This window comes from Solea senegalensis, linkage group LG10 (assembly GCF_019176455.1).
Source record: "Solea senegalensis isolate Sse05_10M linkage group LG10, IFAPA_SoseM_1, whole genome shotgun sequence".
Classification (NCBI taxonomy): Eukaryota; Metazoa; Chordata; class Actinopteri; order Pleuronectiformes; family Soleidae; genus Solea; species Solea senegalensis.
In genome coordinates this window covers 7,690,066-7,712,944 of record NC_058030.1, presented here as the reverse complement: position 1 = coordinate 7,712,944, position 22,879 = coordinate 7,690,066, and the positions used below count along the sequence as shown (strand labels likewise).

The window sequence follows — 22,879 nt, the reverse complement described above, 5'->3', positions numbered from 1 at the left end:
AACACTGTCTTGTATTGGTGTACGCTTGCTAGACAAGTGTGTCACAGAAGTAATCAGTGACATTTCCATTTGAAAAAAGTGTATGAGTTTGCCCTCACGCTACACAGCTTTTATCATTTCATAAGGGTCTCTCTTCTTTTGTACCCATCAGCTCATGTTTCTCAGAGAAGTGGAGTTTTTATAAAACTGAGCTATGTGCACACAAACACACGCTGGTTTTGCATTCTTTGTGTGGACACTCATAGACATAATGCATTCCCTAGCCACTTATGCTAACCCTAACCATTACAACTAAATACCTAACCCTAACCTAAACCCAACTCTAACCTTAACCGTAAAACCAGGTCTTAACGCTCAAAAAGCCCATTAAAGTGGTGTGGTGACAGAAAAAAAAACTTTTAAAAAGTTTAATTACAGCTAAATATTTAAACTGCATTTAAATTGTATTTTAAGACAATTTGATTCCTGTTGATATTTCCCCACCATCCTGAAAACTGGACATTTAACTAGCAGAGTAAACAAAAGTAACATTAAACCTGATAAATATTAGCATTTTTTTAACATGTTAGAATGTTGATGTTAGACAAAAGTAGAGCCTCACAGAGACTTTCTTAAATTAAAATACTGATATTCGTGGTGTGAAGCTCACACTGACCTGATCCTCGGCTCTTGAATGGCGGTTTGAAGAAAACCACCACTCCGTACACGTTGACTACAGTTTTAGGCTTCAGGTCGTCCAGTCGCACGTATGTATATTTGAGAACCTTGGGCCTCCTGGGTACCTGAGGAAAAACAAAACTGTAAATAAAACACACACACATGCTATGTTATATGATATTGTTAATATCAGCATTTGTGTAAAGAGTGAGGTGAATGAGCAGTGTCACGGAAGACTGGAACAAAGACAGGCTGAAGAGCCTGTCCAGTTATTGATTTTAACAATATTTGTTCTAGTACAGACCAACCGATCTTTAAAATTTGATCCCAGGCTTCAGAAAATCTTTTGTGTGTATTATTCTGTCTGTTGTATCTGTTAATTTATTCAGTTAGAAATGTTTCAGTCAGAAATGTTAAGTCACTGACACTAATAACCCTCTTCACTGATCCGTCATTAATGTAACATGGCTGTAAAGCAGTTTGTATATATGTTTTAATTTTTAACTGTGGCAGCTGATTTTCACACCATGTGCTTGAAATCACAGATGGTAAAACTGGCTGTGTGGCTATTACATGTGATGTGATAAAATGACCATCTGCATCACAAACACATGGAAACAATGAGTTTATAGAGATAATAACAAAAACTGGTAATTGTTTGATGGCCACCTAAAGAAGATTACAACAACTTATTTTAAAAACTTGTTCAGATCTACACACAATCTGATCTCAAGGCTTCTTCAAACCCAATCACAAAAACCACACTAGAAGGTGGTCATGGATACATTTGCTTACATTTCACCTTCCATGTGAATGTAAATTTTTCGTCTTAGGGTCCATTCGTTAATTCATTTGTAGCAAGCGCCACAATATGAACACTGATCGCCACAAGATTTATTATTTCTAATGGTTAAAATCTAATGTTACAGTAGAGCTGTGTGCGTAATGCATTGGTTCACTAAACCCCTTCCAACTCTCCACTCGTTCTAATACACAGACCAAGTAGACACACTAACTCACTGACAAAGACAAATGTCTCTCTACTAAAAAAATGGATAATTTTGTTCGCCTGAACAGAAATGACATCCATGCAGATTTACACTCAACAAAGAGGAAGTGAGATCTGACAGGAGATGCATCCAGGATGCATTCATTACATTTCTCAGGACTGCTGTTTCATTGTATTCTACATTCTGTTGTATTTCAGATAAGTTAAAATTAATTTAAAACAAAATAAAAAAGTCTTGAAGCAAAATTTTAAACACTACGGCATAACTAAAACATGTTCACATATTCTACACATAACAACTGATATGCCGACTGACCTTCTCTTTGAGGCTAATTTCATTCATTAAAAGCAACACATACTTGACTAAAATGTTGTAAACGGTCCCCTGATTTATGCAATTTTAAATATTAAAAAAAATCTCCTCCACACATCATCACCAGCAACAGCAACGACAGAATCAGCTGAGGTGACCACAGGACAGTCAGCTGCTGACATAAAAAGGTCCTGACAGATACAAGACCTCTTCAGCAGCACTCCCTGCAGCCGCTTCAGTTAAGCAGGCTTCTGACTCTGACCTCCGTGGAGAGAATCGTGCTCCTCTTGTTGGCCACCGGGGATATGGGGTCAGATGGAGGGAGCAGGCGGGACACCTGAGGGACGAAGACAGAGATGCCAGTAAATATCTCAAATGACACCATGCAGACAGCACTGCTGCTGGAGGAAAGAAACGAGCACAAAAGACGGTGAGGACGACAGAGAGTAGAAAGATATCTAATAAGTATCATTGTCTCAAATGATGAATAGAATAAAAACAAAAATAATATAAGTCTATGAGAAGCTGGTGCTTTAATTGGATTAAGCAAAATGTAAAAAATTCCAACTCCATTTCTTATCCCTTATATCCAAGCCAATTTAGGCAGCCACGTTTGATCATTATAGTGTTGTAACACACTGTTCTGTATATACTGAACATTGGACATGCATTAGATGATGTAAAAGGTTCAGAAAAAAGTGTTGCTCCTGTAGAATTGAGAAATACAGAGACTTCAAGTAAAATGGAGGAGGACGTGAATTTCATCAACATTACATTACATTACATTACATGTCATTTAGCAGACGCTTTTATCCAAAGCGACTTACAATTGAATTGAGTACAATCAGCCAGGGGTGGAATCGAACTTGTGACCATTGCGACTATGATGTCTTTCGCACACAGGGTACCGGTCTTAACCACTGAGCCACTCCACCCCCATCAACAGGTAAACACAGACAATAACCTCCTTCGTAACATCTTTTATTGACCGTTTTTGTTGCCTGAATGCATGCATTATTTGTCTGTTATTTGTTTCTGAAACACTTTCATCTTCACATCCCAGTAGCCATCAATAAATGAAGGTGTAAATAAAGCTTTGAGGAGAGGAATGACAAAAGGGGGCGAGATGCATCATTCGAATTTTTGTTAAAGTGTAGCCTTGCTGGAGTTTACAGACCTTAGCTTCAAGATTAATTGCTAACAAGCAACTAGAGCTGTCAGATACATGTAAAGGAGAAAAAATGTAAAGCTATAAGGGGACTTTTCATACAACATATACAATATTATTTAGATAAACATCCTCACATATAGACAGGCATTGTGTCCCGACAGCAGCAGGTTACACGGATGCATCTTGTCATCCTGAAAGGTGGAAGATTCAGCCACAGTGAAACCAGAGGCCACCAACACATCCTACAGGAAAACATGAGATAAATGAAACAAGCAGATTGAGGGATTTAAACAGAGAAAACAAAGAGGGATAAATACACATTCTTCTTCCCAGGGGGAAAACGAGAGTGTAGCGACAGATGTTGGGCAGGGGGAGTTAAATGAGACATCACAACAAGCCGCCACTGGTGTGAAAAGTAGAGATAGTCTTTTATTGGGCGTGCCAGCTGCCCCCAAGACTCCGTTAAAGCCTCTGCACGAGCCTGACGAAGAGACAGCAGATAGTCTGAATAATCATGTTACAGAGGAACGCAGCCTGGCAAGACCTCCATCATCTTCAGGCTGAGCATGGCAGCTCAGATTGTGATAACTTCCTGCTTTCACCAAGCTTTACGTTTCATCAAGGCGGTGAAGCACAAAAACCGAAAAAAAACTGTGAGGAGGATTATCCCTAATGTGGTCACTGTCCCTACGCAGATCACAGACTTATTCACCACTCTTTAAAGTGCATCCTGGGTGTTGTTGTGTACAGCTATGACAGTGTCAGAGACAGGACTAAACCCGAGTCAGAGAAGCAGCAATCCTGACACACAACAACACATTCAACATCTTCTACTTCTTAAACTGCAACTGTGTCAAAATATTAAACTGAAAGATGTATGATAAGTAATAATACAAATATATCCTTTACTTTAGTAACCAGTTATTGAGTTTGTGCAAATAATGTATGAACTCAAAATTAATTACATACAAGGGGGGATAAAAACATGTTTTCTATTGGTCTCTTAGCAATATGTATCAAGTTTCTGAGAACAAAAATGTGTAATTTGTAATAATTTAAGCCAATAAATAAAAACATTTAAAAAAGACATATCAACACATTAGTAAGGTGACGTGAACTTGTTAGTCAACAGCTGCTAAATAAAGCATCTAACAACACTCATTATGTTGGCGTGGTAACCTGATGAATGCTACTGCAGTATCCCCTCTCTTTTAACTCTGTTTATGGTCTCCACCACCTCTTTCCTATGTTCACCAACCATGTAATCTCTAATACGCTTCTGTCTCCTTTGCTCTCGTCAGTAAAGAAGCTCGCCTTTCTGGGATTTTTTTCTCTCCAGGCAAGTTCAAAAGCACAAAAAGCACATTCTCAGATTTGAACTATTTAAATGTGAAAAACACAGAGGCATCATATAAATTGTCAACATTGCTACACGTTAACAGTTATCCCATGTTTTGTAACATAAACACAGCAGTAACAGTAAGATACTTAATTTGCATGTGCATTAATCTTTGGTGTATGATTACTGTACATATTGTAATTGAGTTTGTCAGAGCTTAGGCCCATACAGTAGATCTCCTGAATGTTGCTCTTAACAGCATAATGTATATAATGTAATACAATTTACTGATAATTTGTTTAAATGCGAGTGATGTTTACCCTTCGGTGGAACATAATTATTCCCAGGAAGCAAAAAGAGTAGTCATAAGGACTAGTCAAAGATTATTGAATGCATCATTTCCTACCTTGTACAAATAATGGCAATTTGAATCCAGGATAGAGGAAGCAAACCCAAACCTTAATATTATGAATTACTTGCTTAATTTAGCACACTTGAAGTACCCCATTTATTATCTGATTTAGAACTGTTTTTAGGGCACCATATGGTAATATGGTATATTTGGTAAAAGATATAATTTCCACAATAATTCATATCCTTTACACAGAAAATCACATATATTAGTCTTATAAGCACCAGATAAATGACAGAAATACATTTTTTTTTTGTCATTTTCTCTCCAAACTGCTTGACAGAGGGCAAATTCATTCATTAATTCTCTCCTAGGGCTGTTGTGGTAATTCATTTTTTCCTTGTTGCACACATTTGTAAAATCACTGACACCACTGTGATAGCTGCATGCATTAATACAGCATAAGCTGCAGAGGATTTCCCCGACATGCTGTTGTATGGCCACTGCTCATTCTCCCTGATTACAGGCAAGTGCAGTATAAATGAATGTTAATCTTAGTCATTAATACACACAGCAGGAAGGCTATTAATGAGAAACCTCTGTGCCGATTTCTCTGCTGCTGCTAAGCAACTGTCATTAAAATGTAACGTATAACACTACAGAAAAAAAGCTATTCTCACACATCACACCAATCATGGCTTCACTGAACAGGCACCAAGTCTATTTTAGAATCCAGTTCAAAGTGTTAATAATCACATTCATGGCTGTCAACGATCTGACGTCAGATTATTATATTAACAGAGCTCTTTCCTAGGGCTGGGTATCAATCAAAAATTTTCGATACCGATACCAATACCTTCATTTCGATACCGAAATAACTGACAAATGAACGCACAGTTGAGTGAGTCGTGACCTAATTATTACTGTTTCCTGTCCTGCTGACTGAGCTTATGCAGCTGCCTGCCATGTGGCGAAGGAAGGTTACTGCATGAAAATGAACGAATCACTCACTGAGACGACTCATTACTCCCGAGTCATATAAAGGTTCATAGTTCATATTGAACGAATCGTTCACGAACGACACATCACCACTCAGGGCTCTAAAACGCCGGCGTAGTATGGACAGCAGTCGTACCCAGAGTGTGGATGTAGCCAGGGTCTTCTAACTACTGCAGAGCAAAAACTGAAAACAAAAGGGTGAGTGTGTTGTTGCAAGCTCAGAGCCACACAATTGCCTCCTCCAGTAACTGCCTTTAAACCTCATCTTCAAAACTTTGTTTGATACAAATGGTTTTTCCATGACAGGATTCACTTCTGTGGCCTTGAGCTATTTTCTTTCATTTTCATTTCATAATAGGACAGTTTTCCTATTTTGTTGATATTGCTTTGAATGTTCTTAAAAAAAGCACACTGTATGTGTTTTTCATACAGTCAGGCGTTTTTCCTTCTGAAAGAATACCTCTTTAATGTTGAGTTTGTTTTTTAGTTTTGCCCCTTTTTAAAGCACTTTGTGCTTAAGGCTTGACAATGGTTCTATAAATAAAATATGCATTACGTCATAAACTATTATTGCACAGCTGGAATTACTGCCAAGCTCAAACTTGTATTAAAAACACAAACCAAAGCTACTTAACAAATATGATCAAACACTATCTATCTAGGAACTATCTCACAAGTTACACACACGTATTTCAATTATCCTATTACTTTATTTATATACAGGATATAAATATAAAATTGTACTACGATAACTGATACGCAGCATTAGACAGTCCCTGTGATTTTTTTCTATAGCATCATACAGTATGTGTGATGTAGCGTGTGACATCTTAAGTACATGTGATGTGTAAAAACCTAATTTATGATGTGAGAACCTACCCCTTGACTGACAGTTTGATTGAATTCCTCGGCCAGCGCTCCAAACAGAACAATGTTGATGGACATGTTTTGAGACAAGACATCAGACTCTTCTTCTGAAAAATATGAGGAGAAGGAATAAGGAATGAGGAGTTACGATGGAGATTCCGATCGCAATGCAGTGAGGCGTTAAAGATGACTTGTGACAGATTATGTTACACAGATGAGAGATTCTGTGGTGTGCGACTAGATTTTCTCTGGTTGCACTGGTGCACCTAATATTTCCAGAGTCACATACATTGGACAATGCATGGCGACAGAATCAATAGTAACTGTCTTTTTTTCCCCTAACAAGATTTAAAAACTCAACGTATCGCTCTGTTTATTCATCCCCTGCAGCTCTCTCACACACACAAACAGCTGATTTTGTCTCCCCCTTCTATCCACAAACAGCACATGCAGCCTAAATCAATTGATAACTTGAAGAACGATGTTCATGGTACTTTATAGTAGTTTCATATTTTCAATAGAGTTAGTAATAATTGAATAAAGTCTGCCATTCATTTTTTTTATTGTGTGTTTGTATGCTTCCCTATATTCACCATACTGTATAACCACTACAAAACAGTCAGAATTTTAGCTGTTTATCTAACCAGGGAAACATAATGTCCAATTAATATTTGTGTATGAACACACTATATTTGTGCTTCAAATGAGACAAACATTTACCTACACCTTATTTTTGTTTGCACTCGAGTATGAATGGATATGGGGAGTGAATAAAAGGCAACCTCTAAAATTGTGGTGCTGAAGGCGGCACATTGATATATTTGGCCGCAGCGAAATGTAGCGCTAGTGCAACTAAATAAATTTTAAAATGCAGCTGAAAAAGCCCCAGAGAACCTTAAGTTTGGTTTGAATCTCATGCATAAACAAAAAAAATTTGAGTTTTACCTTGGATGACACTCTTCAAGGTGAAGTCATTGGCTGCCAACGACATCAGTGGGCCTTTACAAATAACTTTTCCCTATAAAAACAAAACAACAATAAACCTCAAGGCAAACTAAGGATCATTACCTGACTGAAGCTCTGCAGTATTTCACTCAGAGCACCGTCAACTGATCAAAGCCACGTCACAAAAGTGAGGAGTGCAGATGAGTGCCTCAGGGAAAAGGGCTGCGAGACAGAAGGTCGATTATTCTGTCGCTTTGGTTTTCATAAATATGATCGTGCAGCGTCGTCATCAAGAACAAGAAAATAGCCTCCCGTGAACAGAAAAAGAAACTTGATGTACCTAAACGGTGGCAGGCAGGTGATGGATGGATGGAAAGGAAAACAGCAAAATAGGTTATCTATACGGAAAACATTAAGCATTACTAATTTTACAGTAACAGCTGTGCTTCAAGGTATTTGGGCAAAAAGAGGAATCTCAATACATATAATTGAAACAGTTACTAAAGTAACAACCTTATAACCTAATAGATAAGGGACAGGACAAGGAGGAAGATTTATGTTTAAAAATACAAATGTGAGATTAAATCTCAAAATTTAAATTTAAATTTTAGTGTGTATCTGACTTGCGGATATTATAGATTAGTCTCTCCATATGTTTTCCACTCCACAGAAGTGAATGAGACCCCAAGGTCTTTTTTTTCCATTGGAGTCTGTGTATTCTATTCTATTCTATTTATTTGAAAATAATTGAATTGGGCAATTTATAGAAAAGTATTTGCAAAAAAGGCTTAGACCACTCAATTTTCAATGTTTTGTAAATCTGAACGATACAAAGTTGCTGCTATACATGATTTGATTGAGGGTTTCCTGCTGCTTTAAATCCAGGATTGGATGCTCATACAGATTGTGTGTTTTTTAACAATATCACATGAGAACTTGATAATATCCTTATTCATCTTTATGGTGAAACAGGACAGTACCATAGTAATGACAATGATAACAAATGTGACCCTAAATTAGTGGATATCTGACATTAAATGCAAGATAACACAACTTAACATTTAGAGTTGCACAACTAACGAGAAAATATGATCCTAATTTCCCCCTCTGCTGAGTAATGGCCAGAAAAGTGTTTTTGCAGACCATAACGACGTCAGATTAAAAGTGACCTTTTGACTTCTTTGGCTCTAAAAATGTCATCACTTAACCATTTAATCCATTTAGACAGTTTGTCTGATAAATTGTCATAATTAGCACATTATCGTCCCATCTGTTGCCGGCAGGCAAAGGAGGCATAATAAAAGCACATTTTTTTGTGCACAAGCTTGTGTGCATCTCTATGAGAAATGAAAACGGCTCTGACCTCAGTGGTCTTCTTCACATACTGATCTATTCCTCATACAAGGCTTGAAAGATAGATAACAGTGCACAGTTACAGTGAATCAGATTTCTTGCCTGATGTTTTAAAGCTACACATAATACATCTTTGAGAGAAATATTAGTTTTGTGACGTCACAGCATCCCTGACCTTCAACTGCAATATTCTACACAAATCCAATTGAATGTCTGTGCCAGATATAATGAAATATCTTGCATTTAAAAAAAACCTCAAGTTGTAGTGACCCTTGATTGCTAGCTGCTGCTTTGAGGATGTTAAGCACATGACTTTACATGTCATATTTACAAAATTACAATGAAGTTCTACTTCACTGCAGCAACAGACACAGCACAGTAATGGCAGACAGATCAAAGCATCCTATTTTACATCCAAAGAAAACCCTTTTCCTCCTGGCTCCATAAGTAATTTGATGCATACATAATTAGAAATGTTTGTCTTCCTGTTGGCATGGCTGATCGTGACATTGATGAATGATTAGTAAAAGGGATTAAACATGTAAATCTCTACTCTGTTGTACACCAACCTTGACTGATTTGTTGACACAGTCCATTCTGGTGGTGATTAGTGGGATGGAAATCCTGGTCAGGTGTGCTGGCATACGAGTGCCTGGCCCCGCCCCTTCCGACAGCACATAGACAGGCATGGCATTCAGGTGACCTGAGGACATAAATTGTCACATAAGGTTAAGTTCTGGACCAAGAAATGGGGCAAAAGGACAACTGTTAAAAATTCAATTCATAATAGGGCTGCAACTAAGCATTATTTTCATAATCAATTAATCTGTTGATTACTATATACTAATCATTTGGTCCATAAAATGTTGAAAAATTAGTGTTTCCTAAACCTGGAGATGATGATGTTCTCAAAAGTTTAAATTTGTCCTCAAATCAAAATTATTAAAATTTAATGATTTTTTTTGTTATATGACACAAAGAAACCTTAATTTAAAGTTGAAAATCTGAAAAATTGTTTTAATTATAAAAAAACAAAAATTCAATTAGTTGAGAATAAAATGAGTTAATTTAATCATTTAATAACCACTTCATTGTTGCAGCCCTAATTCATGTTCATCAGGTTCAGAAAAAGAGCGAGGGCAAACATCTCCAGACACAGGACACAGCTGCTGATTGACACTGATCCCATCACTGATCTCTGGTTCAACAGCCAGTCCAGCCATCATCCACAACAGACAACTCATTACAAAGATAAGACCTACGACAGGAAACATAAGATCCATGTCGACAGCGCAGCAGGAGTGTTAAAGTCTGTGAGGCGTTTTAGAGAGAAACACAGAAAAGCATTGGCTATGTTCCCAGCAGGTAGCACGTTGCTTCCTGTCAGAGCTTGTTAGTTTGATCTGGGGCAGATTTGACTGCCGAGTCCCTTGGTGGTACCTCGTTGACCAAGGACTGTAGAGCAGGAACAGCCTGCAAGGCAGGCGAGCTGTTCACTCTGCCGTAGAGTCAACTGCTCAGTCAGGCAGAAAACCCAGCTAGAAAAAAATTATAAAATCAAATAAACCTCTCTGAGGGGAGCAGCTGGAGGCCTGAATTAAGGCAGGGCAAGTGATTCATTCATGAATTCAGAGCTACTCTGCGTGAAGGTACCAGATAATTTCTGGATCTGACCTACAAGCTTCCACAATCAAACTTCAAAAAGAACTTGACCAAAATTATGGGGATACACGTACAACTGTAGGTCATTATCTGTGATCCATGAACTGCATCAAAGATGGATTTCAACAGTTTAAGCTTAAAACTGTGTTTGCTATCAGTGAGTCAACAGCAAATTTATTTTAGTGTCTGTACATGGGGTTATGCAGATACTGCTCAGTATCTGTCAAGGCAATATCAAATGTTTGTTCATTTAGTCTCGTCAAAATTCTGTCCACGAGGCTGCGTGTTACAAGGTAGCAGTGAGTCACATGCATCATATGCATGAACACAGGAAATAAAAGCAAAAACACACACAAAAAGACTTTACATTTAAGAAAACACATCACGCAATCAATGCTAAGCTGCTGTGTGTGGTACTTAAGTTAACGCAATAGTAAATATGAGTGTAATTTTGAATAATTAGAGGCGATGTTGGAGTACTTAAAAGAAAAATCTACAAACGAATGCAACAATCGTCATAAAATTACACAGTATGCGTTATGCCAGCAGCTCGGTTGTTTTACCCATGCAGGCCGTGTCACCACTGCTGCAGTGCTGCAATATGGTCATCAATTATCCATGGACAACATCCTGATGGATAGTGATTAGTATTTTTGTTTGAAAATCCCATCCTTATTAAATAGCTCTATATTCTAACAGCTATCGCTGATCTAGATCGTTTACTCAGTACGATGGGTCTCTCATTCTCAGGGGTCGCAAAGAAACCTTTCAGGCATTAAGGTCCTCTCTTCTCTTCACATGGATTACACTGTTAATGGTTAATGAATGCAGCCCACATGAAATTTATGAGGTGATATAGGGAGGAGGGAGGACAAGTCTAACAGAGCTACTAATAGGAAAATACTGGACACAAAAAATGTTTTTCATGGTCAAGTAGAAATCCTGATGTGTTTGTTGACACCCTATAAATGTAAAACTGAAAAATGTATGACAAATATCTATTTGATTATCTGATTAGAACTCTTAGGAGCCTAGGAAGACCCCACCAAGTGCAGACTTAAGGTTTTCTTCACCACCATATTTTGCTGCTGCATTGACAAAATCCCACCTGTTTGATAAAGTCCTGAGAGAACTTTACGGATATGTGTAGCCATCTGATCTGTAGCGTAGTGCAGCTGCTTTATTTGTCAGCTTCGGCAAATGAATGGTGTGGGGAACTGCGAGTCAAGCACCCTCCATCACAATTCCCAAAAGAGGAGCAACTTATCATAGACCACTGGTCGGCTGTAAAGTGTCTCCCAATGTCAGCCAGCCCTACCTCGAGCAGATGGCGGTCTTCCTGTTCCTATTAGCACCCCTGAAACCCACTGGTCAGCTGCTTAGAGATGCTCATTATTAACTCAGAAGGCAACTCAAGTTCATCCCAACGACATCACTCATGAGGAACAGATAGGCTGAGAGGGACAGAGGACAGACCTCCCACCAGCAGCTCACTGCCGAACCATAAGCCCAGGACACTAATAGGGACTGCAGACTAAATAGGACTGCTGTGGAGGGAGCACTCAGTGGTTGTACAGACTGAAAAAAAATCATCACTGATCACAACAGGAAACAATGTGACATAGTCAAGGATGACTGAGCAAATGCAGAATCTCCAGAGCCAGAAAAATAAGAGCAAGGCTTGAAACATTCTGATTTTTGTTCATCTATACAAAGAGCAAAATATCAGTGCACCTTAATTTGTTCATAAAAACATCGACATTTGCCTTGGCACATTGATTATCGTATTGCACAAGGAAGGACGACGATATATCACAAAAACAATATTTTGACCCACCCCTATTAATGTAGATACAAAGCACATTGTGATTGACCCTTTCCTGTCATTTATAGAGAAAATTGAATCTCAACCAATGAGTCTGGACAGAAGTGAACACTGTCTTGAACACAACTCAGGGAGGTTTATTTTCAGCAGCATAAAACCCTCAGCTGCCACATGCACATGGTCCAACAATTTGACCAAATATATATATATATAAATATAAATCAGGCCAGGAGCAGCTTGCAGGTGCCGAGTGATAGGAGCGTGTCAGGGGAGAGCAGTTCTCAGAGAACTCAGAGAAATCCATTTATTAAAAAACATAAACTAAACTTCAGCACTGAGTCACATACTCTCAGCAGATGATAGTACAGACTACTCTGTCCAGTAACAGAGATAGTGGAACCCTGGACACTAACATTCCCATTTAATTGTCTCACACCTGCAAGACATGACACTAAACATTTTAAATGTTTATGGAAAAAGGTACAGTTCTAAAATGCAGTTAAGAGTCAACTGCTTTGTAAGCAGTAGGGCAATGTGGATGGAAGGCATATGCACAGCAGAATCTACAAGTTCTTACATGAAAATTAACTTAAGTAAACTAAACCATGCCAATTTCCACAGTGCAATGTTGTGTTGAATATATAAGTTTATTTTTAGCACTTGTGTTGTTAGCAAAACTACCTAAGTACTACTAAAGCAGTGAACTCTGTTATGCTTTGGTCCACTACCTTAGATTGCCAAATTGAGCACTTCCAAGGAACAAGGTATGGACCAGCTGGTGAAGAAAAATGGGCAGTTAATGGATAGGTTGTCAGTCCATCGCAGACAAATACAAAGACACACAACCATTAACGCTCACATTCACACCTGGGAAACCAATTTTGAGAGTCTGCATGGATGTGGGAGGAAGCCAGAGTAACCAGAGCAAACCCACAAACACAAATAGACACATATATAAACATAACTGGGATGGACATGGACAGAAATACTGATCACTACTTATGGCACATATATGAGGGATTAAAAATGTAGGTTTGACAATGTTCTTAACTGGTATGCTGTTCTGCTTCTTGTAGACATACTGAAACTCTAACAGGGATTTTGGCGCTTCAATAAATGTGGACCAGAATGAACACTTAGGCTATAATATTTCTTATTTTCATGTATCATTTGATTCATCATCATAAGAGGCTTAAATATTCAGAAGCACTGGGGGAGGTACAATGATACGCACCGCCTGTTCAGTGGAGATATGTTTTTATCCACGTCTTATCTCCTGACCCGCAGGTTGAAAACGCAGATCTCAAAGGTTTATTCTCATGCAGAATGGAGGAGTTCTCTCTGCAGTGGGACTCAAACAAATCCTCCCAGAGGGCACAGGCAGATGAACCTTATTTCATCAGCAGTAGCTGATAAGAAAAAGCTGACACGGGTTCACTTAATATAAATATCACAGCAGTACATGGGGAATAAGTACTGCAGTCACCTCTTTATTACAGATACAATATAAATGCACACTGATGATGTAGCTAAACTGTGGTCCAGACCAATGTCCAAAGAAAAATATTATTATGCATGCATGGCATAATATATACAATAATCGCCATCTCTTAATACTTGACAATCAATGTTTTCAGTTCCTTAATAATTTTGTGGTAGTGTGAATTAACTTACAAAGCATTCAAACAGCTTCAGTAGGGGTAGGAGTATCTAGGAACCTCACAATTTGATGTGATTATGATTCAGAGGGCTACAGTGCAATTATACAGTTCTCAAAAATAATTGGTTTTCTTGGAAATCATAAGATGTATTCACAAATGTATTGACTTCATTATCCTTTGTTAGTACGAATGCAACAACATATTTCTAAGGAAACCAGGAAAACAAACAAGTGTGTCGGTAACAGCAGAGTTTAAAAAGGAATTAACTCTTGTCTGGTGGAAGGGGAAGGGCACTATCTAAAAACAACCCAGAACAACAACACCCAAAATTTGGTTTGTGTTTGTTCTGGATTAGGGCTGCATTGATTGAACAGATTAACTGATTAATCAATTACTAAATTATTTGTCTACTAATTTGATGATTAATAGGTTTGAGTATTTTCTTTAAAAAAAATAAATCAGATCTTCACTGTCGATATTTTCTGGGTTCTTTTCGCCATATAACAAAATAAGTAATTAATAACTGTATAATTTTGGTTTGAGAATATCATCATTTTAGGTTTGGGAAACAGTGATGAGCATTTTTCAATATTTTAAGTACCAAACAACAAATTGATTAACGACGAAAATAATCTGATTAAGCAATAACTAAAATAATTATTAGTTGCAGCCATAGTTTGAACGCACTAGTTATGACTAAACCATTTGTTGGCAAACATTAAAATTCATTACAAGTTTGGCCAATATAGACATAGTCCTGAAAGAAGCAGGTCCCAAGCATAGAAGAGAAAAACCAGGCAGCCACAGCCAGATGAAATTCCACTATCCTTACCACTCATACAGATGTTCAGCGGAAGGTTGGCAAGGTCACACAGGTAATCTATAACACAGCAAGTGGCCGCCACTTCAAAGGCCGGGGTAAGCAGTTGATTTTTAACTTTCACAGATGGATGGAAAGGATGAGTAAACTTCTGAGAGGTTATGAATGTTCATTCTGAGCTCCATAGAGGGAGGAGTGCAGAATCCAGGAGCTGGACAGGGGTAAATGCCATGTTCAGACAATCAACATCCGCACTGAGACATATACTATAGCATTTGAAGTGCTGCAGCACTTTTTCACTTCATGGCATGCTTAAAAATTAAAGTTGTTATCAGCTTGTGTTTGCTCTGCACACCACCGTCAGTACTTGTCAAAGTTTACAAGGGAAGAAGCACCACTCTGTAACACCACGGTCCAAGTGTTTCTCCAGTCACAACAAATTCAAAACACAGTGAGACATCTCAGCATGTCACTCAGTGTTGGGAACTGAATGATCCACAATTAACTTTTACTTACATCATATCCATAAATGAAGCTTAAATATTTATGCCTTTGATACATGGCTTTCACCATTGGAAACATGAAGCTTGTAAAACAGGGAGTGTGAGATTAACTACATCTATGACCTTTCAATGTGTCTCAGATACAAATGATTTGATTAAATATATTAATATTGGACTTGGTATCAGCTGAGAGCTGATAGTCAAAGTCTCACATCAGATCAGTGGCCCAAAGAATATCTGCATATGACTCATGATAAATAAGAAACTGGCAATTATATGCAATTCACATTATGGCAATGGAGCAAAGGAAAGCAGAGCTCAGTCAGCCTGTGGTATCAGAACAATTGTGTCCTTACTCTACCCCTTGCTCCAAGCACAGGGATCACTTGCACTTTCACTGAACACTACATTATGTACACCTGCTTATGCAACTGTTTAATCAGCCAGTCATGTAACAGCAGTGCAAAGCATGAAATCAAACAAATACAGGTCAGCTGTTAACTTTTAGTTTTCCTTTAAACATCAGGAGGGGAAATAATGTGTCCTCAATTATTTAGTGACTTGTTGACAGATACAGTTACAACAACAAGTAAATCACTAAAGGATGCTTTAAAAGTAATGGCAAGATCTTTTTTTCTAATCATTTTATAAATACCAACTGCTGAAATCAGAAACACTAGAGATTAACGATATTTCACTTTTTGCCGATGTCCAATTTCTCAATAAATTGGGAGTGCTTGGGCCAATAATTGATACAGACACCTATATTTATACTTTTTTCCCCTGCATCCAAATGCAGAGGTCAAAATGTATAATCTCGATGTTCAGTCTGTACTTACAGTACTGTGTGAGACATACAACAGATGCTGTGTAGATGAAAAGTGTAGTATGTCAAGGGCATGTCATTCATAAGAGTCAGAGGATAGTACAGCAAAAGTAAAAGCTACCTGTCACCAATCGAGACATGTAGCAGCCAACACGAGCCCTGATAAACACACACTCTAACCCTCTTTATGGGGAAAGTGAAGTCATATAAATAAAGCATTCCCTAGCTCCTTATCTTAACCTACACAACTAAAGACCTAACCTTAACCATAACCCTAAAACAATGCTAACCCTAACCCCAAAACCAGTGAGTTTTAGTTGTCTGGTTCTGACTATAGCCACTTCACCGTTATAGCTAGTTAGCCTGCTAACTTTAGCAAACAATGCCGCAAGTGGGGGTAGCATTCAGAACAACTTTAAACACTTTAAACGAAAATGAGGAATTGTACAGTCTCAATGCTTAATGTATATACTCGCGGACAATGAATGATGTTAAAACTGTGAGATGTGCGTGTGAAGATGTTACTCTTTTCTACAGTTGTGCCAAACTCCTTTTAAAAATCATTTAGTTTAAGGTTGCATTAACTATCTTTACCAGTGCGCAAACCATAGAAGATAATCTTACTGTTTTTGTAAACATGCATAATCTCTATCTAAATTCGGCTTTAATAATACACGAGAACAATGCATAATTATGCATTTAATTAAATAATAACTACATGTCCTCTCGATCAGCAAACAGCATGAAGTAGCATGGTTCCGGGACAAGGAAGACTGCGAGACACAAAACGTTAATTTAATTCTAATCTTAATCTTGATGCTGGCTGTGATTCACAGTGCATTACGGGACTTTGTAAAACGTCTAACACTTTGCTTGTCGTCGTGTATCAGTGTTTGCAGTTAAAAAGATACCAATGCCATAACGACTTCACGGGGGTATTAGCAGCGTAAACTGACTGCTCTCCGGGAGTAAGTACAACATTAACAGTTGGACAATAGGAGAAAAGTCGAAAGCAAAGGAAGAAAACTTACGGTTGCTGGGGTCTGGGTTTGTTTTCCCTCGCTGGGTTTCGAATTGACAGCGCTGTACGCATGCGTATAAGGAGCGCCTGGTTCTTTTACTCATTTACCCACAATGCTTTGCGACCCTTCTCTGACAAGAATGAAACTACTAACCAACCACTTTATTAGGTACACGTGTTCTATTGTTTGATAAAGTAAATACCTAAGATAAAACCAAGCATCAGAGTGGGGAGAAGTTTGTTATGTCATTGACTTTTACATGTCTTTACTTTTACTAAAGTCTCAGACTCTAAATCCAATAGTTGTTGCTGCCAGATCAGTTTGTTCAGAGTTCTTTTTCATTTTTAAAGAATAGTTGCATAATGGCACCATCTCTATTGGCTTGACACTGGTACCCTGCATATAGGGTAGCTTAGACTGCCGCTCATTGGCTAAAAGTGTCAATATGTTGCAGTGTCTTTCTGCAGAGCACTCTGAATTAATCAACATCATTTATACTCCGAGCACACTCACACTCATCAAACAGCACCACTGCCCTGAGCCATCACCAGTATCATATTCATGTGACGTTATCGATGGAAGCTACAGAAACTCTTACCGCCAGATTAGTGACTGTTTAATTAAACTGAAAAATGCCAAACACTCACAGAGCCTGTGATAGAGGGTGTAATTCTGCAGCTGTGTTTGCAGGAAGCTTATTACTCAGCACTAATGGGTGTCTTCTGCCGAGACACATCGCGGCAGCAGGCCCAAGCTTCTGCTCCTGCTTTATGATTCTAATCAACTGTCCTCCGTGGTGAGAAATATCAACAATAAACTACATACATGAAGCTGTCTTCCAGATGGAAAACAACAACTTCCATATTGTATGTGGGATGGATATCGTAGCTTGTTCTTATGGAAACCAGGATTATAGTGCAGCTGTCTGTAATTCAGAAATGGAACTGCCATGACATGACATTTTTGATGCAAACATAGAATATGTGCATGTAGTAGGCCTACAGATGAGTGACTTAGCACTGCAGAGATGGCGTCACAGCTCCGGGGCCAAGATGGAACTTTGGGTTTAACTTCGATCAACAATTACATTTAGCATAAGTAACTGGTTCTGTTGGATGACAGGTAACATTTATTCTTCAACAAAAACATATAATAAAAAGGGTTGTTGCTCACAATGTCCGAAATTGGCTCACAGTCTGGCCAACTCTTTCCAACAATGTTAAATAACACCCCCATTGCTTTTTGCTAAAATCTGACTCATTTTGTCTGTATGTAGACCAGCCACACTTTACACGCTCCATTCATGCTCTGAATTCCCCTCTGATTTGATTGGTCAAAAGCTGATTGTAATGGAACAGATTCAGTCAAGGGGCTGCGTATAACCATAATAATAATTATATTTATTAAAATCACTTGATGGACCAGATTTGACTTGCACCAGTCATTACACTGATTTGTACAGAAACTGGTTATATTTGGTATTGGATATGTTAAGACCTGTATGAAGGAATTGAAGGCCTATAATCAGAAGCTGTTTTCTTTACATGAATACAGGAGAATTGCGTCTGCATACTCTCTGGAGTTAGTCGGTCACGTATGATGAATGCTGTGGGTCAGACACATTTAAAATAGCAGGAGAATCTGTGGAGGATCCAGGCTGAAGGTGGGTGCCTGGGTCACACAGTTGCTGCTGAATTATTTGGAGTTTTCCCTGCTACGGAGCAACTTTTGCAGACTTTTGCTTTCACAGTTGCAGTCTTCAGAGAATAGAGGACTTCAGAGCAACTCTGAAAGCAGCTTCAGTGTGTTAGACTGGAAACCTAACCTGAACCGCTACTTAAGAGAGCGCCCAGAGAGCACAAACCTCTGCCAAGGTTGCTCAATTTGTGGCTGACTGTAGTGATCCATGTACCTTCAAAACCCACCTCACAATTGCTTTAGATGTATATAATCACTATTGTATTTTAACATTGTCCATTTTATATGCATTTTTCTTGCTTTCTTGCTTGTTGAGCATTTGCTCAAAAGCGCTACGTAACATACATTATTATTGTTATTATTTTTAACTGAGATAATGGAGCAGACTGCGCACAGATTCACACTCTATACACCTGAGTGGTTACATAGTAATTGGAGTGCTTGTTTCGATCCTCGTCTCACAGGTCAGACGGTCAAAAATCAGTGTTGTAAATCAACATGGTGCATGTCATTTGTTTACTATGCAACCATAAATGAAATTAAAAAACAACAAATTATGGTTGGGAAAAAGGGGATACAGCAGCTGAAACGGTCCTGTTTATAGCCGTACACATTTTGCAGCCACCCAAAAGTTTTATGATCAAGATAAATGCCATATATCTGAAAGACACAGACCAACTACTACAAAGACAAATTGTATCTTATAGATAAATTATTCACCAGAGCAATTATTCAATTTAATTCAAATTAAAATTACATTTTGTAATATAATCTAAAAAAAAATAGACTGTATCTGTTGCCCACACTAATAAAGAATGCAGTAAAAATAACCAGGAGGTCAGAGATGGGCTGAGTGGCCATCAACGTTGAAGCCGGGCAACAAAAATATGGACATGCCAACCTCCCAGCACCCTCAGAGGCCAGAAGGAATGAGGAGGAGGAGGTGATTTATAGTCCTGTACACCCCACAGATGAGCTCCATCATATGTGTGAAGCTTCCACTGAGGCTCTGGGGAGTGTTTGTGTTAGGGGGGCTTACTACAGACAGAGAGTGACAGAATCGGCAGCATGTCATCCAGACAGAGACACAACCCGAGTCTCTGCAGTGGTCACAGCTGTTCATTAAACTGAAAACAAGAAAGGTACTTCTCATTCATGTCAACAAGTTCTTACCTGTAAACTGGACTTTTTTTTGTCCCCAAAATGGAGGTAGAGAGTAGACTGTAAGATACAGAAGCCAACATGATTCTAATGATGTGATTTTCTGACACATGACACCTTTTAAAGTGAATGCAAATGACGCTACCTGTGCACAGCCCCTTAAACTCTCCACCTCTGAAACTCTGCTGATTGCATTTTTGTTGCCGTCTTGTAGATCTCTTCCTTTCTTAGGTTTCTGTGCCGCTCAGACAGCTGTTGTCACCGAGCAGCCAGTTTGGAGAACGGTCTCGCTGAACTGCACTGTCAAAGTCTCCTGTCAGGGCAGCTTTCCCCAAGGCTATAGAAACAGAGACTACAGGATGTTCAGCAGTGTAGTTTTTTTTTATTTTCTTAGATGACTTGATTTAAGGGGCCACACGGTGGTGTAGTGGTTAGCACTCTCGCCTTGCAGCGAGAAGACCCGGGTTCGAGCCCCAGTTGGAACAAGGACCTTTCTGCATGGAGTTTGCATGTTCTCCCTGTGTGTGCGTGGGTTCTCTCCGGGTTCTCCGGCTTCCTCCCACAGTCCAAAAACATGCAATGTGGGGATTAGGTAAATTGGACACTCTAAATTGACCGTAGGAGTGAGTGTAAGAGTGGATGGTTGTTTGTCTCTAGTTGTGTGTGGCCCTACGATGGACTGGCGAACTGTCCAGGGTGTACCCCGCCTATCGCCCGATGTAGCTGAGATTGGCACAGCACCCCCCGCGACCCTCTGGTGGAGGATAAAGCGGTTAGATGATGACTGACTGACTGACTTGATTTAAGTTGGAGGTTTATTATGGAATTACTGATCAAAAATGACAAAAATTCTCTGCCTCTGGTACCTTTAGAGAGAGGTGTGGAAAAGCAATATTAGCCTATACAATCTGATATATCCCATCATCTCCTGCCAGCCCTCTCAGCAAAGACATTCTTGAATTTTGGCTGCACTCTCTGCCATTTGTGACTAACCTCTGCATATCATATCTGCTTCATCGGACAGAGACAGGGAACATTTAGATAGACAGGTGTTTTACAGTATTGTGAAGCCTACATACACTTTTCCCTCGGACAGCTTTATTAAACCTTACAACACAGAGCATGTGTATGTTTAAACATACAGTATATAGGCTATAAGAATATGCAAAATAAAGTGTCTCATATCCTTTTTTTTCCAGCACAACCAACAGGCAATCAATTCATTTGAACCAACTATATAAACACACCTGAGCAAAAATGTTTAAAATCGGATCGAATTTGTGAAATTTGGAAACAAGTCACAGTTCAAAGTTCACTTGGCTCGTTTTTATGAACAAAAAGAGAAGAAAATTATTTCGTGACTTCGGCAGAATTACCGCTACTTTATATCACCACTACAAATGCGATATGAAATGAATCATAACTTTTACTCAACAACACATAAGAAGACGAAAAAACAGATCCGTGCCGCGTGAGCACTAAGGGTTAATGGATAAGCAGATCAGATATAGTCAGACAGTCTGATTTTAAAATAAATAAATAAACACACAAAAAACAACAACTGTTAAACAGTGCAGCAGGACCAATCTTTTTAATGGCCTGGTTCAGAAATTCAGGTTGAAAAGTTTCCTGAGTGTAGTTGAGTCATAAATGATATCCATCAGTGAAATGAGTCTGGAAAAGCTTAAGTGAAGGTAATTGATCACACAATTTAAAAATGAACTAACAGTCAAACTGCAAATAACATTTTGATGGAGTTAATTGCATTGGGCTGAGAGAGAGGGAGTGTGTGTGTGTGTGTGTGTGTGTGACAGAGAGAGAGAGAGAGAGAGAGACTTGAGCGGTGGATAATATTCTTCATCAACAATGATATGAAGGAGCACATTTAGAGACTGCGCGGCACAACAGTGAACGATGAAGCTCTGGACACTCGCAGACTCAAGGTGTCAGAGAAGAGCTCAAATCTAATCAGAAACTTCAACGGAGGGACAGACACTGTGGAAAGTGTGATTGATTCACTGGAGATCCTCAACAGTAAAACTGTAGCCACCACTGATCTGCCAGATTATTCATGCAATGTGCAGCAAATGAGGCTTAAATACATGCGCTCTCCTGTTGTGACAAATAATTTAGACAATTAACTCACAACATCTGAGCTGTCTATTGCCTATTAAGGTGTAAAGTGGTGTGATTTGATTTGATAGGTAGTTAGTTTATGCGATTCTGGTGAATGGGTGGACTGGATGAAGAATGGATTATTTTGCAGGGCAGATTATCACCCGCTTGAACAGATGAAGCTCCGGCTAAATCGTGTTATTGGGGATTTTTTGGAGATGATTGCTGCCTTTTCATGACCTTTAATGCTAGATTTATAGTTTTAAAAAGTGTTGACACTTTTCCTCTCATGCATGTTGTCATACATGTTTCTCTCTTAATGTGGATGATGCAATGTGTGGTTACACGAAGAAAAACTTTTACTGAAACATACATTGAAAACATTGCGAGTCACTTTGTCAGGATTATTTTGAATCCATCTTAGTTGTTATTGGTCTACAATACATGTTCATGGTGTGTAGTGGTCATCAAAAATACACCACTACAATACACGACTGTTGCAATGGTGGTTATGAAAGATGTTGTGAAGAACTGTGGAGGTTGTTTTTTTTTTCTCTCTTTTTCTGAAAGAAGACCAAAGA

The 22,879-nt window shown here is 38.7% G+C and overlaps 2 protein-coding genes across 7 annotated transcripts in view; both read right to left on the bottom strand.

The window, feature by feature from the left end:
• The window catches only part of pot1 (protection of telomeres 1 homolog), a 46,638-nt gene extending 29,257 nt beyond the window's left edge, over positions 1-17,381 (bottom strand). For 2 of the 3 annotated variants that reach the window (XM_044036914.1, XM_044036913.1), the window contains exons 1-7: positions 17,334-17,381; positions 9,575-9,708; positions 7,653-7,725; positions 6,720-6,814; positions 3,285-3,392; positions 2,242-2,316; positions 656-782 (exon numbers count right to left, since the gene is read on the bottom strand). In XM_044036914.1, the coding sequence (XP_043892849.1) occupies positions 656-782; positions 2,242-2,316; positions 3,285-3,392; positions 6,720-6,814; positions 7,653-7,725; positions 9,575-9,694 (598 nt within the window). In that variant the 5' untranslated portion in view covers positions 9,695-9,708; positions 17,334-17,381. The remainder of the gene's footprint in view (positions 1-655; positions 783-2,241; positions 2,317-3,284; positions 3,393-6,719; positions 6,815-7,652; positions 7,726-9,574; positions 9,709-17,333) is intronic. The other variant, XM_044036915.1, reaches the window with a different exon arrangement.
• Positions 1-22,879, bottom strand: part of LOC122776381 (receptor-type tyrosine-protein phosphatase zeta-like) — a 940,026-nt gene that overhangs the window by 44,986 nt on the left and 872,161 nt on the right. The window lies entirely within an intron of this gene.